Source organism: Alexandromys fortis, unplaced genomic scaffold (assembly GCF_014885135.2).
Source record: "Alexandromys fortis isolate MF-2015 unplaced genomic scaffold, M_Fortis_MF-2015_v1.1 scaffold_18, whole genome shotgun sequence".
Lineage (NCBI taxonomy): Eukaryota > Metazoa > Chordata > Mammalia > Rodentia > Cricetidae > Alexandromys > Alexandromys fortis.
In genome coordinates this window covers 18,184,134-18,199,816 of record NW_026067897.1, presented here as the reverse complement: position 1 = coordinate 18,199,816, position 15,683 = coordinate 18,184,134, and the positions used below count along the sequence as shown (strand labels likewise).

At 41.6% G+C, this 15,683-nt stretch overlaps 1 protein-coding gene across 1 annotated transcript in view; it reads left to right on the top strand.

Moving 5' to 3' along the window:
• The window catches only part of Fktn (fukutin), a 37,918-nt gene extending 24,181 nt beyond the window's left edge, over positions 1 to 13,737 (top strand). Inside the window, exons 7-9 of the mRNA XM_050164876.1 lie at positions 2,255 to 2,290; positions 3,579 to 3,706; positions 9,101 to 13,737. Coding sequence (XP_050020833.1) covers positions 2,255 to 2,290; positions 3,579 to 3,706; positions 9,101 to 9,314 — 378 coding nt within the window. The 3' untranslated portion in view covers positions 9,315 to 13,737. The remainder of the gene's footprint in view (positions 1 to 2,254; positions 2,291 to 3,578; positions 3,707 to 9,100) is intronic.
• The last annotated feature ends 1,946 nt before the right edge of the window (positions 13,738 to 15,683 follow it).

The window sequence follows — 15,683 nt, the reverse complement described above, 5'->3', positions numbered from 1 at the left end:
CAGAATAAATATTACTAATGTCTGAAGCAAAGATTTGTTGATTCCTTTAAAGGAAGTAATTGATGAAATACAAAATAAAATTTAAGACTTATTTATTTATTTATTTATTTATTTGTGTGTGTGTGTGTGTATATGAGTGCTCTACTCATTTGCATGTCAGAAGAAGGCATCAGATTCCATTATAGATGCTTGTGAGACTGAGTCAGTGCTCTTAACTTCTGAGCCATCTCTCCAGCCCTATAAAATAGAATCATGAGGCCACTTGTTAAAAGTTATAATAATGTGTACAAATTTACATCAGACATGTAGATTGTATTTGGCTTTCAGGTAATCTTTCAGTTAGCATTTTGCTATTACTGTCTCAGAGATTATGACTGCTTTAAATTAAATATTGCAGGAAACACTTCCAGTGAGAGAGGAAGATTGACAGGCTTGCTTAAGGTCCATAAGTTTTCCATGTCATTGAGAGCGGCCCTGGTTAGACATCACTGTTTACCTGAGAGAGGAAAAGACACTTTTTGTAGTTTGAAGCAGCCAGCTCTTAGAATCTGAACAAGGTTTCTGGATGCACCATTCATTACATTACATCAGCTTCTTGGACTTTAGAATTACTTGGATCCTTAAGATTATTATTTTTTTCTGTTCCTTCTCAATTATTATTATAGTTGATTATAATTGTATCTGTGTGTTTTTTTTTTTGGTTGTGACTGTATTTGTACAAAAGTTAATTCCAGTTAGTAAAACTTTTAAAAAGTTACTGTAGAATTTATTTTCCAGTTGAGGATACTTTAGACAGAGAGGAAACGCTTTCAATAAGCATGCATGTGCAACAGGTGCAGCCTGGGACTCGTGGCTGTCCTGTACACTGGGCTGTGTGAAGATTAGGGGAGGAAGAGGAAGGAGGGAGGCTCACAAGTTCAAGGTCATAGCAGCCTAGCAGATTCAAAGCCTGACTGGGAACCTTGACACCCTGTCTCAACAACCAAACAGTAAAAGCATGAAAAAATACATAGTAATCTCTTGTGAATGCTTATTGGCTTTTAAACTGTTTTTTAGGAGCATGTTTGTTTTTACAGTCAGTAACCAAAACCGTGTAGTCATTTGTCTTGATTTGAGTTTTTAACCTCGTGGTTTATTTCATTTACAAAACAAGAAAGTTATATTTGATACTGTATACTAACTGATCTTTAAAGACCCCTTTATTTTTAGGTTTTGATGGGGTTTTTTATCTTGTTTTTTTTTTTTTTAATTTTTTTGTTTTTTGTATTTTAAGCAAGGTCTTACTATTTAGCCCTGGCTGGTCTAGAACTCTTTATGTAGATCAGGCTGGCCTTGAGCTTACAGAGATCTCCCTGTCTCCGCCTCCTAAGAGTTGAGTTGAGAGCTGCAACATCCAGCAGACCCTTCATTTTTATAATAGCGGTGCCTACTGGGATAACTGTAGACACTTACATATTTTCAAACTCATTGGAATGGGAAGATTAGAAGCTGGTTGGGAAGACTTGGGAGTTACCAGTGATGTTCGGGAGTCAGCTTTCTTAGAACACTGTTGGGCACCTAAACAGGATGTCGACACACAGGAAGCACTGAGAAACAGCGTTGGGTGTGCACTAAGTATCACACCTTAACCAGATTGTTTATGTGCCCCGTCAGTTAGGAGCTGTGGGAGCTCTTAAGTGCTATAGATTATGGACTCAGGAAAGTATACTAACAGAATTAATGTTCTTAGCACGTCTTTAAGCAGTCTCAATCGTTAAATGTTTATGATTAAACACTGAACAGCAATTGTTTAAGTGGGTGGCTTAATTAACATATTATTAAAGCTAATGATCTATTCGGAAATTATTTTGTATCCTGAAAACTTTTTTTTTTTTGTCTGTTTTGTTTTGTTTTAATGCGGGATCTCACTGTGTAGCTCTGGCTCTTCCGAAATTCACTGTGTACTAAAGGTGTCAGCCACCAGGTCCGACTTCTTCAAAACTTTTGAGGAAGCTGAGCACTGAGACAGGGGTGGGAGGTTGTGGGGGAGGGAATTGACTCTTCAAGGTGACTACTATAACCAAGTTCTTTAGTATAACCATTACTATAAAGTTAGTTCGTGGTGATAGCCAGTTTTCCAAATATAGTCTAAACATTTTTATCCCCTTCCCTTTTAGGATGGTATCGGCAATGCAGTATTATCCCTTATAGCAAAGATGTCGACCTAGGAATTTTCATACAAGATTACAAACCTGATATTATTTTGGCATTTCAGAATGCGGGACTTCCACTCAAACACAAGTTTGGGAAGGTTGGTGACAATCCACTTAGTTTCATTAATACTAGGTCTCAGTTGTAAAGTTTACCTTAGCTTATATGTAATTCAAGGTGTATGGCAAACAATTTTGTGACCCAGCAGCACTTCCCCAGGACGGGCTGGGGAAGCTTGCCATCCCTTAACATTTCTGTACTACTAAGTAAAAGGTCAGAAACATGGCCTTTTATTAATAATGATGAAAAGAGGATGGGGAATTTGTTTTGTTTTGTTTTTTTCCCAAGGTAGGGTCGGGCTGACCTTCAACACCCCCCCCCCCAGTGCTGGGATTAAAGGCTCCTGCCACCACCGCTGGCAGACATAGATTCTTAATAAGTGACTGTATTGTATTCTGTTATGCCATAATATGGTATAAAGTTAATATAAAGATAGAATCCCACCTACTCTATTTGAAGTTACATTTTTTTCTGAGTCATCTAGTTAAATGCTCACTTCAGATTAGATGTCATACTAATCATGAACACAGGTGTCCCATTGATGGTAAGGACAGGGATACGGAGCCACATGTAACAAATGCTGGAGTTTCTTGTTTGGCTCCTGTGTGCCGAGGTGATCGACTTCTCAGAGGCTGACGTGGGCGAGGGCAGCGTGGCTGAGATGAGCCCTTCAGAAAGCGCATGATCCTCTGTGATAACCCTGCTCTTCGTTTCTCCCCAGGGAGGCAGCAGCCTACAGAGCAAGTTAAAACCTTTTCCATTCCCGGAAAATTGTTTTTCCCCATCAGAAGTAATCTTTCTAATTTATTTTTTTTTTTTTAAAGTGAGAGTTTTCTGAGGCCAATGCAGTAGCTTCCGGCCTTGGTAGATCCTCGCCAGCTGCTGGCCGCTGTCTGGCACCGTGCTTTGCAGTGGGACACACAGACGGGTGCGTTAGCCTTCGTCCCCTTGAGGGTCACAAAAGTGACTGTGTGGTGCTGTTGAAGACACATGCACCAGTCCAATGTGAACTTTACTTTTACGCTACGTTACCTTTCCTTTACTCATTTAGTTAGAAGGGGGCTCTGGAATGTGGTGCTTCAGTATCCCCCGCAGAGGGACAGTGTTAGCTACCATGAGGCGTTTACTCATGCCTTGTCATCAGTTTAAGAAACATGATTTTATATGCGCTAAAGAAAAGCTACTGTAGAATCCCACTTTCACGGGGATTTAGGTTTAAAAAGCATGCATCCTAAAATTAATACTCACTATATAAAATATTTTCCTTATTAAATATGAAGATGAATTTCTGCTGTTTCAGGCTGTGAAGGTTTTCCTTTTCCCTGCAGGTGGAGGACAGCTTGGAGCTCTCCTTCCAGGGACAGGATGACGTCAAGCTTGACATTTTTTTCTTCTATGAAGAGACTGACCATATGTGGAACGGAGGCACTCAGGCCAAAACAGGAAAAAAGTTTAAGTATGAATCAGATAAGTACTTCCTAAACGGGGTGATGGGGGCAGTTTCAGAAGGAAAAAGTCCCCCAAGGCCCCATCAGCAGCTGATATGCTCTCAGCTTACCCGGAATCCAGCTGTCCTGGGAGGTTCTGGGGAGCGCTCGCTCTGAGCTGGTCTGAGAGAAGGGAGTCTCACCAAGGCTGTCAACTAGTGGTGTCATGATCAAGGCCCTGAGTTACCACAGCAGTCTAACAATGCTGTTTCTCTTGGGTTCATCCCATCCTCCTACGGTCCCTGAGTCTTCATCTGAAGAGTGGAAAGTAAATTTGTTCTGGAGGTTTGGAAGTAATCCAAACCTTCTGGAAGTTATAAACTATCCCGTAGTTGACTCTGATCCTAGAATGTACTCTTGAAACTTTTGTTAATTATAAAAATAACTTAGTTTTATGACAACACACTCTACTGAGTAAAATCTGAATACAAGATTCGTAGAAATAACAATTCAAACAGAGAGAAATGGGCCACTGAGGTGGCTTAGCAGGTAAGACATTTGCTGCCAAGCCTAACAACCTGAGTTGGCTCATTGGGGACCTGCATGGTGGAAGGAGAGACGACTCGTAGGAATGGCCCTCTGAGTTCCACACATGCAGCCTGCTGTACCCTACCCACCCACAATGGACCTAATCACTAATTAAGAAAATGCCCTACAGCCGGGTGGTGGTCGCAGAGGCAGGTGGATCTCTGTCAGCTTGAAGCCAGCCTGGTCTACAAGAACTAGTTCCAGGACAGGCTCCAAAGTTGCAGAGAAACCCTATCTCGAAAAACAAAAGAGAAAGAGAGAGAGAGAATGAGAGAATGCTCTCTAGGTTTGCCTATAGCCTGATCTTGTGGAGAACTTTTTTAATTGAGATTCCCTGCTCTCAGATGACTCAGGCTTGTGTCAAGTTGATATAAAACTATCCAGCACAGTAAGTAACAGGTGCTGTTGAAAATGTCTATAGCTTATTTATTTGAAATATGATAGAAATTCCAAAATTAATGTATAATGAGTTTTTTTCCTTGTAAGATAGCATGCCATAGAAATTAAGATCATACAGACCCAGAAACACAAATATCATATGCACTCACTCGTAAGTAGCCTTTAGACATAAAGAAAACCAGCCTACAAATCACAATCTCAGAAAACCTAGACAACAATAAGGACCCTAAGAGAGATGGATCTCATCTACATGGGAAGTAGAAAAAGACAAGATCTCCTGAGTAAATGGGAGCATGGGGATCTTGGGAGAAGGTAGAGGGGAGAGGAAAGGAAGGGAGGGGAGCAGAGAAAAAATATATAGCTCAATAAAAACAATTTTTAAAAAAGATCAAAATTAACCAAAATGAAAACAATATGCCTTTAGAGTATTATTTATAAAAAGCACATGAATTTGGAAAACAAAGTAGATGGGCACTTAATGGACAAAGGAAACAGGAAGAAGTCTAAAGAAGGTGTGTGAGCCTAAGTATGTTTTCCTGATTCAGTTGATTTCTGTTCTAAAATTTTTAGCAATCCCCAGTTTGTTTCAGATAAATGGTGGTATCACACACACAAAAAAAAGAAAGAAAGAAAGAAAGAAAAGAAAAGAAAAGAAAAGAAAAGAAAAAAATTAAGATCTTAGAGCTAGCTTTTAATCGCACTTGTACATGTTACAAGTACTGCCTGCAGCAATTTTTAGTTAAGTTCTCTACAGTTTCTCCACTTCAGAGTGGAAACACTATTAGACGTTGTCATGCAGCCTTGTTCTAAGGACTAAAGATAGCATTGTATGATTTTAAGGGTGTCAGGATGTCCAGAACACTATGAAGCTGGTGTTAATACCAGCACAGTAATAGTGAGAAAAAGTGACCCTTTCCATAGTCTTGTGGGAAATTCAGACTAGGTGCCGTCCTCAGCTCAGGATGAAGTCGCTACATCTGTTTTTCGGGAAGTCATGTCAGGGTGCCAGTCTTTTGTCCTAGGTCTCCTGTCAAGGGTGAATGTTTCTTCTCATTGGTGTGATCTGAGAACAGTCCTCAGAAGTGTTCATCTCAGTGGCCGCGTTCTGGGTAGAGACCATGCGTTCACTCCCGCTGCTCTTTATAGTACAGTGTTGGGAGGTGTGAAGTTCTCTGACTAGCGGAGAAGTGAGCAGTGAGGGAACTGTCTGGACAGATGGTGTGCGTCCCAGATTTTCTCTCGTGTTACTGTGACCTTAAAAGGCAGAGAAAAGAACAGGGGAAGGCTGTGCGGAGCCATTTCTTTGGAAGACTCCCCAGCCATATGTCATTGTCAGCACTGCTTACTTTCAGGAAATACAGGCTTTATCACACTGCCATTTCTAAAGGGGAGGACCTGAAACTTAAAACTAGTGTGAGAGTTTTCAAATTTTATAATACTGTTTTTTTTTTTTTGCTGTTGTTGTTTTTGTGGGTTTTTTTTAAACCCATAAGTTATTCATATCTAATTTATCTTTTATCATAACCAAGGAAAGCTATAGTTATAACTACCTAGTCTTCAATTCCATCAAAGACCCCAGAAGGATATAATATCCTAAGTAAACAGGAAGTACATTATAAGCAACTTCCAAAGTTCTAGAATTGACAGAGACGTCTTGCTGTCTGGACAGTCACCCCAAGTTCTTTTGTAACATTGGGGCATCCATCTTCAGCCTACAGGCCCATAGCACACGGGCAGTAGTGTTATCCTTTACCTTAACGGATTGAAGCAAACACTTCCCAGGGCACAAGGCCTCACGTTCCATCTCTAGCATTGCCACACGGGGGAGGGCAGGGAAAGTGATGGCTGAATTGATGACATAAATTCTCATAGTTAGCCAAAGATCTTTTAAGGAAATTTGAATTAAGGGGGATATGGGATTGCCTTGATTTAATGAAGGGAAGATAGTGGAAACCTAGCGTGAGCGTCATGTTCAATGATGAGACTTGAGAAGCTTTTCCATTGCAATCAGAAAAGCAGCGTGTGTTGGCTGTTCTGTTAAACACTATGTTAGTGTTTTGGCCCTGGAATAGCAGATAAATTGGTTAAGCCAATATAAGATGCTAATGGGATAAACTGTGTTTTGAGAGAAATTCGGGGTGGGGCTAGGGAGTTTGGCTGTGCTCTTGCGGCTGCAATATAGTGCAGGTCAGCTGTAGATGGCTTCTGTCTTGCTTAGCCTCTTTAATTAGCACCAGTAAACACTGCTCTAGAGTGCCGGGGACCCTTCCTTCTCATTTAGCAATTATGTTCAAAGATTGGGCAGTTGAGCTGATGAGATTGTTCTAACCACCCCAAGTGGCTCTATTTGTTTTAAAATTTTTGGAAGAAAATAAAAACATCCTACTCTAGCTCCTCTTCAATCTAGCCACTGTTCTCACTGCTGCTTCCGGCAACAGTGGAATGGAGTGAAGTGCTTCAAGTTAGGAGACAGATGGGAGAAGTTTTTGCAATAGTAAGAACTCTTACATTTGTATCCTGATTTAGGGTGCCTTAGACTAAATTTAAATCTGTTCGAATTTTGAATCTCCCCCTAAGGCTTTAAAGTACAGACTGCTCTGTGCCAGATTTCATCATAGCTTTTAAATCCAAGGTAACACTGAGAGATTTAGTACCGGTCATTATTTACTGGTTACCCAGGCAAAGTCCACACATGCGCTGTTCTGTGTGACTTCCTGCCCCCTTCCTCTCCATGGTCTGACTTTACAATGACCACATTTTATGGATTGTTTATCTTTCCTATTCTCCTGGGAAGCCAAGGCACTTTTTTGCCGAATGGACTAAAAATGAGTAGAGAAATGAAAACCACAGCCCAGGGATTTGGTTAGGAACAGAAGTTAGCATTAGAGTTGAATTGTTGGTTTTCACGTTGTTTCTATACTTTAAGTGTTTTGGGTTTGCTCTTAGGTTCTTCTTCGCTGTTCCAAGCTCTGCTTTTGTAACTGTGGTATTCTACTGCATGAGTCTTCAAGTTGTTGCTCTTCTCTCGGCTCTTAGATGAGACTAAAGGCTGATATTTAAGGGCGAAGCTTCCTCGTGGCTGTTACTAGGTAGATCGTGTCAGTCTCAGTTCGGGTTCATTGTGTCAACCTGATGGTGTGGGGCAGGTGGACATTCTGCTGACCAGCAAGCAGTTGTGGGGGGGTGGAGGCTGAAGATGGATAGCTCTGCCTCCTGACAAAATAAGTCATTCCCTGGGTATGAGTGTACACGGGGAAACTGGGCCCAGCAGGTGGTGGCTCTAAGCAGGATCTGATTTCTTTCTCGGCAATGAGATTTGCTATGGCTGTCTTTTCAGAGATGCCAGCTGGCACTGCCCGCTAACTGCCAGTACCTACTGGCCTTTGTAGTGAACTTGTTGCTTTCTTTAGAATGTATTCAGACACACTTCCATGTATGGCTTTGTGTTTGCTTCATGGTGAAACAAGGTATTCAAAAGTAGAATCCGTTCTTGGGGTTCACCTGCCAGTAAAACATGATAACCAAATGCAGTCAGATCCCCTCTCTCCAGTTCTTTACTCTCTCTCTAATTCTCTGCTGTATTAAACTTTTGATCCCCATTATTGCCATTTCAGGTTTGATTATGGAAAGTTCTTTCTGAGTTATAAAGAAAAAAGTTTCTCATTGAGAATCCAGCCCAGAATATAGAGCTATGTAACTAGAAACAGGCCGCTGCTTTTAACTTTCCTTTGTAATATGTCATATATAATTTACTTAATCCAAAGGACCTATTTAAATATTTTGTTTTTTGAGACAGTGTCTTATGTAGACCAGGCTGCCCTGGAACTCACTAAATGACTGAAGCTGGACTTGAACTCCTGATCTTCGTTCCTTCCCCTCCCAAGAGGTTTAGAGATGTTCTTTAGAATTTAAGAGGAAAGAGGGGTAGTTTTATTGTGTCTAGAGCAGAGGAAAAACCTAGGGGATGCTGTTGGGATCAGTCCTTGTCCTTTGGAACACCAGGTTGTGTGAGAGAAGAAAACGACCGCTTCCTCCCATTCTGTGGAAACGTTATGACACCTCTTTCCCAAGGTTTCCTTAAAAAGTCCCAGGACTGACTTCAATTTGCCTAATTTTCGTGTATTCCCATCTCTGAAGCGATCGCCGTAACTTACTAACCAGACCTGGGTTCTATTTAAGTTGGTTGGGTAGTATTTTTTCTCATCTCTGGAGCTTATGGATGGGATTAGCTCCCCTTCAGATGGATGCAGAACTGAAGAGGAAGATCAGGGTGTAAACCCCGAAAGAAGAAAGGAGTGCTGAGAAGATAGAAAATAAATGCCAACTCTCTCCCCCAAATCTGCTTAATAGGAAAGGGCTGACTCTCCGCCAAGAAGGCATGCACAGCAGTTGGTTACTTGGCCTAATGCTCCCTGCTTGCCCTTGTTTTGCCGCAGGTACCTGTTTCCCAAGTTCACACTGTGTTGGACAGAGTTTGCAGACATGAAAGTCCACGTGCCCTGTGAAACAGTTGACTACATTGAAGCCAACTATGGTAAGACCTGGAAGATTCCTGTGAAGACATGGGACTGGAAGAGCTCACCCCCAAATGTTCAACCCAATGGGATCTGGCCTATTTCTGAGTGGGACGAGGTCATCCAGTTGTACTGAGAATACAAAGTTAAGGAGGGACATTTCCCAACAAGAAGATGGGCAGCTGTTCAAAGCACCCCTGTCTTTTTGCTGCATATGAGAGCCAAAGAAGATAAATGACAAGTGGACCATCTAATCAGCTGTCGTTCTACAATTTCTGAGGAGTTTCTACACCAGGTGAAATACTAAGTTCTGGTGGATAGGCAGAGATGAACAAGCAAATGCTGCCTCTCTCCTGTCATGTTGGTAAGCAGTCCAGTCTTCTTTTAAGGGAATGTCCCCCACCCTCTGAAGAGCTGGTGTACGTTACGATGTATTCCATAATGATTCTTAAAATGTTGAGTGATGTTTATGCTGGGAAGTGAGCTCATCATTCAAAGCTAAGGAGAGTACATTAGTTAGGAATCATTCATTCCTGCCTGTCCTCTGGATTTAAGCTGCTGCGTTCATGCCACTTTTGAGATTGTGGGATGTGAGTTAGTCCTTCATGAGTGATCAGACTTTATGTCGCATAGAGAAAGGTAGTGGCAGACTCATCTTACAAGCATTTCTATCACAGTTGGCTTAAAGCACAGGGCGATTTATAAAGGAAGATGAGAGTCCATTTCAAGCCTTGTCAGGATGCATAGCTTCATGTTTGAAGTGAGAGGTTGATGCCTACGTGAGGTTTATGTTTCCGACATCATAGGAACATCTTCGCTGACCTGCAGTAGCACGTGCTCATGAGTCTCTCAGTCTTGCCGTCTGAAAGCTGTGATTTCCCAAGGCTTACTTTCCTTATTTCAGTCCCAATCACTCTTAGATTTAAAAAATAGGAGTAATTCATGGATATTTTTTATTTTCTGAACTTGGACCTCTTCTACCCTTTATTTTAATGTTGGCACTAAATACTAATAGACACACCTCTGAGGTTCTAAATAGACCCTTTATTTATTTATCAACAGTAGCTCTGTTTCTTTAATATATAGCCTACACACTGATTTATTTAAAATAAAGATACGACTGTTGTTCTCTCCAATACTACTTCAGGTTTCCATAATGAAGGCTTAATGTGAACCTGGTAACTCTTCCTTGTTCCAGATCACTGCTTTTAAAGCCTGTGTCCATCCCTAGATTTTCCTTCTGCTGAGTGTAATAGTTCAAGGCTCAGACTTCCTCCCTACCAAGTACTACACCTGCTGGACCCTTGACCTCCTTCTTCTTCACAAAATACACTCGTGAGTAGGCTGGGTTAGCTGCACCCTTCTCTTTACCTGTACTTAAGCCATGTGCTCTAAGTGAGATATGCAGGGGAGTCTGGTGCAGTAAATGCTGCCTGGGAGAGGAGGTTCTCTACTCTCTGCTTAGGGATGCTTCCCATGACAGCCTGACAGATTTCCCTTTGAAACTATAGTTGCAAAAATGAAAACCAGAATGTCTAAGGGAATGAGCTGGCAGAATTTAAAAAAAACAAAACAAAACAAAAACTTGAGAAGTCACTTGAAGCCACCCACTTCCAAATTTCAAAATCAAGGTGAAAACTCTTTGATAGACAATAAGCAACAGTCTGTGAGGATGCATCCTCCATGCAGGGAACTGAGTCTCATCATAACCATCATAAGCAGATGTTCAGAGACTTTTGTAATTATTAACAAATGTGTCCCCAAATTACAGATCATAAACAGTTCTTTCCTAGAAAATAAGTCCACATTCTGTGTACCCACGATTTAGGTAGCCAACCCTAATTTCATTTTTTTGTGTACCAGAAATACAGCATTTGATGATAGTGTTCTTGAGAAACCCCCTATCTGAGCCCACTGGGTTGTACTCAGTATCCAGAAGCAAGTGCACTCACATTGTGTTTCTTGAGAGCCCTCATCTCCTGCCAGGGGAGCCGACCTACTCCTGCTCAAATTGCTTTGTTTGTATCCATCTTTGGAGTTCAAGGTTGGGAAGCGTCCAGAGTACAAGCTATCTTGGCCAAGGTCAGAGGTTTCATATATTCTTTCCTACACAGAGGACAGCTAAACATCTTGTCTTCCCTCTGATTGTCTTTAGTGTTGGGGTTCCTTTCTACCTTGGAGAAAATGAAAGCCTTTCCCAGAATTTGAAGGCGAGGCCTGCTTTGTAAAATGATCCCATGATTCAGTCACAGTGAAGCCTGTGCTTCTTAACCTTTGAACTCTGCTGTCCAGAGACCTTGGGTTAGGTGCGCTCACCCCCTTACCTTCTCAGATCACTTTTCATTCCTCCCTGAATATGCCCACTGTCTTTTTATATGACTACTTTCCGGTCTGATTGCCTGGTTTACTTGAAGATATCTCTTCTGTTAACTTGTTGGCAGTTATGTAACCAAGGATATCTCCAGAGAGACCCTGAGAAGCAAACACTTTCTCAGTTTGCAACAGCCAGCTACTGTTCCAAACATGGAGCACATGCCCTGCTCTTGGCTGCCTTATTGACATCTGGCCACCGAGATAAAATAATAGTCACCACAGCTGGCCGTCTAAGAATAGCTGAGCCGCTAGAGAACGGGCTTCTCAGATTCCCTTGCTAGCCTGCAGTGTGACCACTGTGTACTTAGTGAAGCATTCTTTCTGGCCCTCATTTCTCAGCTGGTCGGTAATCCCAGGAAGGAGCTAGCTGAGCAGAACAGCTGAGGCCACGATGCAGCAAGTGTTCTGTGACTTCTGGTCTGCTGCTGTCTGCAGACCTGAGATCAGTTCTCAATGTGGCCTCGATGACACCTGACTCCAGTGTCTCGGTCTCGGGGACGTGCCCCTTGGGGTGCTCCTGCCAGCCCCCGCTGAAGGCCTCAGGTGACAAAAGACACTAAGGAGGAAGGTTTTTTTCTTGTCCAGAATTCTTAAGCTACCTTCTTACCTTTATCTGGAAAAAAAAAAAAAAAGCCTTATCTACAAAAAATAGAACAGTTTATGTCTGAAGACATCAGCCTGTGTTTCCTGACTCTTGAAATGTTTTAAAGGGTACTCCGGTTCAGGGCTAGGGTTAAGTACTTATAAAATGTGCTGTTTCCAACTTCCTGTTTCCTTGGTAATCATTTAAATTGTAGGTGAGGATGCACTGCCTTCTCAGAAGGTTGCATGACAGAAGTTGCTTATAAATAAAATTGGGGGTGGGGCACTGAGATGACTTAGTGGGTAAAAGCCCTTGTCACCAAAGCTGACTTGTGCATGATCCCCAGTACCCATCCAGTGCAAGGAGAGAACTGATTTCCACAAGTTGCCTGTGACTCCTGCGCGTAGGCTCCAGTGTGCTTGCATCTCCTCTCCAGCACACAGGTAAATGTAGTGAAACAGCCTATTGTGTCTGCGCAGTGCAGCTCAGATGATGTCGTTTATGAACTGAGAGTCATTGCCGTATTACCTCCACCTGTAAACAGAGCTGCGCTTTCATTCAGCTGACCAAGCTGCTGTCTTCTGATGGTATCCATGTACTACTGTTTTCTTCTAAGCCCGGCCAGTTTGCTCTCTGATTTGGTGCCTGATCTGCTATGGACTTGCTTTTCAGTATTCTAGTTTTGGGTGGCAAACATCACCATATGTACAGATCTGCAGAACCGAGGCTTTGGAGTGCTTAGTTATTCTTTGCCTACCCTGGATGGAGATGCGGATAGTGGAGACTTCTTGCCCAGCGTGTGTGAGGCCAGGATCAGTACAAATCGCAAGAAATCTGAGCAGAAGGATTACCATGTTCGAGACCAGCCTGGGCTACACTGTGAAGACTCTGTATTGAGGGAGGAAGAAGGAGAGAAGAGAGACAGACACAGAGAAATGAGAATATGCTCATGTCAATCATCTGCCCACAGATTTATGTTTTTGTCTAAGCTAGGCAAGAAGTAGCAGCATATGTCATCCTGTTTTAAGTTATTTTACATTAGAGCAAAACACTAATTATAGTTAATTGTAGGCAAACAATTTAGTCCTTTTGTATACAACCAGTAAGCAAATATAAATTTTCTGAGAATTTTTGTTTCTGTCCCCTCAGAACACGTAGGCTAGAATTTGCCCCCATAATTCCTAGACCCAACCTAATAGAATTTTTCTGGGGGCCCACACAGCTATCCGAACTTCCTCTGAGAAGCTTTTACAGAAGGGAGTGTATAGGAAAGCTTTGTCACATGAAATATCCTGCCATGCACTTTAAACACTACAACCTTCTGACAATTTGTTCAAAGCATGAAAATTAGTTCATGAGTTTATTGAATGCAAATCATGTGTAACTCTGTCAACATGTGTATGACTGAAACATGTATGTGAATTTTCTAGACTATCTCATGTTTTAAACATGGGATTTCAGTGTATGCATACCAGTTTCCTACTTGGTTTTTGTCTTCAGGTATAGTTCATGGTACTACTGAAAAGACTTTTAATATTATTACTCTGAGGATTTGTAATATATGATCTACTTGGGGATGATTAATAAAAAATTTTTAATCTGTTGTGCTTTTTTGTGTTTGTTTTTGAAACTTGAGCTAGAAGTAAAAGCCACTTGTTGTAAGGAGGCTGCTCGTTAGTTTCCAGCTGCTCAGACCCTAAATAAGCACTCAGAAATCATATTATTTGCAATACTGTTTGGCCAATAGCTTAAGCATATTTCCGGCTAACTCTTTTTTTTTGGATTTTTGAGACAGGGTTTCTCCATAGCTTTTGGTTCCTGTCTTGGAACTAGCTCTTGTAGACCAGGCTGGCCTCGAACTCACAGAGATCCGCTTGCCTCTGCCTCCTGAGTGCTGGGATTAAAGGCGTGCGCCACCACCGCCCGACCCAGCTAACTCTTTTTTTTTTTGTTTTTTGAGACAGGGTGTTTCTCTGTGGCTTTGGAGCCTGTCCTGGAACTAGCTCTGTAGACCAGGCTAGTCTCGAACTCACAGAGATCCGCCTGCCTCTGCCTCCCGAGTGCTGGGATTAAAGGCGTGTGCCACCATCGCCCGGCCTCCAGCTAACTCTTATATCTTAATTTAACCTATCTCTATTATCTATGTATCGCCACGAGGGCTGTGGTTTACCAGGTAGAGTTCTGGTGTCTGTCTCCAGAGGGGCTACATGGCTTCTCCTGACCCCACTCTCTTTCTCCCAGCGTTCAGTTTAGTTTTCCCCACATAGCTCTACTCTTCCCTATCAGGCCAAGCCGTTTCTTTATTAAACCGTGGTATTCACAGCATACAGAGGGGAATTCCACATCAGCCTCTAGCATTCAAAACTGGTAAAATAATAATCTTGCCACAAATACAATATTTCTAAAATTAAGTCTAGAAAGTCTACATACATACACTGGGATCCACAATTTCTCAGTGACAAAGTCTGCTAGATGACATCTTTAATCATGCAGAGTTTGGCTTATCCACGCATGGTAGCCAGAGTAAACACCCACTGTGGAGAACCATGACATACTCAAAGAGCTCTAGAAAGTTCTCTTACAGTATTCAAGCTAAAATCAAAATTGTAAAGAAATGACCCCACATGGGGTGACAATCCCTAGTTTATGCAAACCCAACAATCTATAATATATATATAATATATATATAATATATATATATAAAGAAAGAAACCAAAGAAGACTTACATGAATGGAGATACTGTGTTGAGCATTAGAAAACTCAAAAGATGTGAAATTTGCCAAAATTGATGTATTGGTTTGGTGTGCAACTCCTACAATGATCTCAGTAATTTTTTCTAAGCCTTATTCTAAAATTCGTATGATGAATTTATCTAGAGGATCTCAATCCATCTTGACAAAAACAGGTTTGACAAAAAGAATAGAAAAGAGAGTGCAGGAGAAATGGTTCCAGCGTTAAGAATACTGGGTACTCTTCCAGAGGCCCTGCTTCCCATCCCAGCGCCCACATGGCAGCTCACAACTGAGCTCCAGGGGACCTAACACCCTTTTCTGTTTCTATGGGCACCAGGCATATGCATGGCGCACACATATGTACGTGCAGACAAAACAAGCACACACATTTTAAAAAATCAAAGACAAAAAGATACAAGTCTTCTCACATTTTAATAGGTCCGTGATCTAAGGGAGATGGTGAGCCTGAGTTTCACAGTGAAATTGCTCTGTAGAGATAACAGATCTTAAACCCTGTCTTCTCATTTGAAATCCATTGGCTACAACTTCTGCCAATTGTTACTACTGGTCTAGAAAATTAAAAATTAAAAATAATTTTTAATATTAGAACTTGAATCCAACATTTTTTTCAGCAAGAAAATATATATATGAATTTGGTATAAAAATTTTATGGGGTAGCAATAGCTGGTGCCTGAGTCCTCTGCAAGGAAACTGCTGTGGGTTTTCACAAAATGGTGACTACAGTCTCTCCAGAAGCCAAGGGTCTTAGAGATGGCATCAAGGGTGGCCTTACTGAAGTTGTCCATGTGTCAGTGC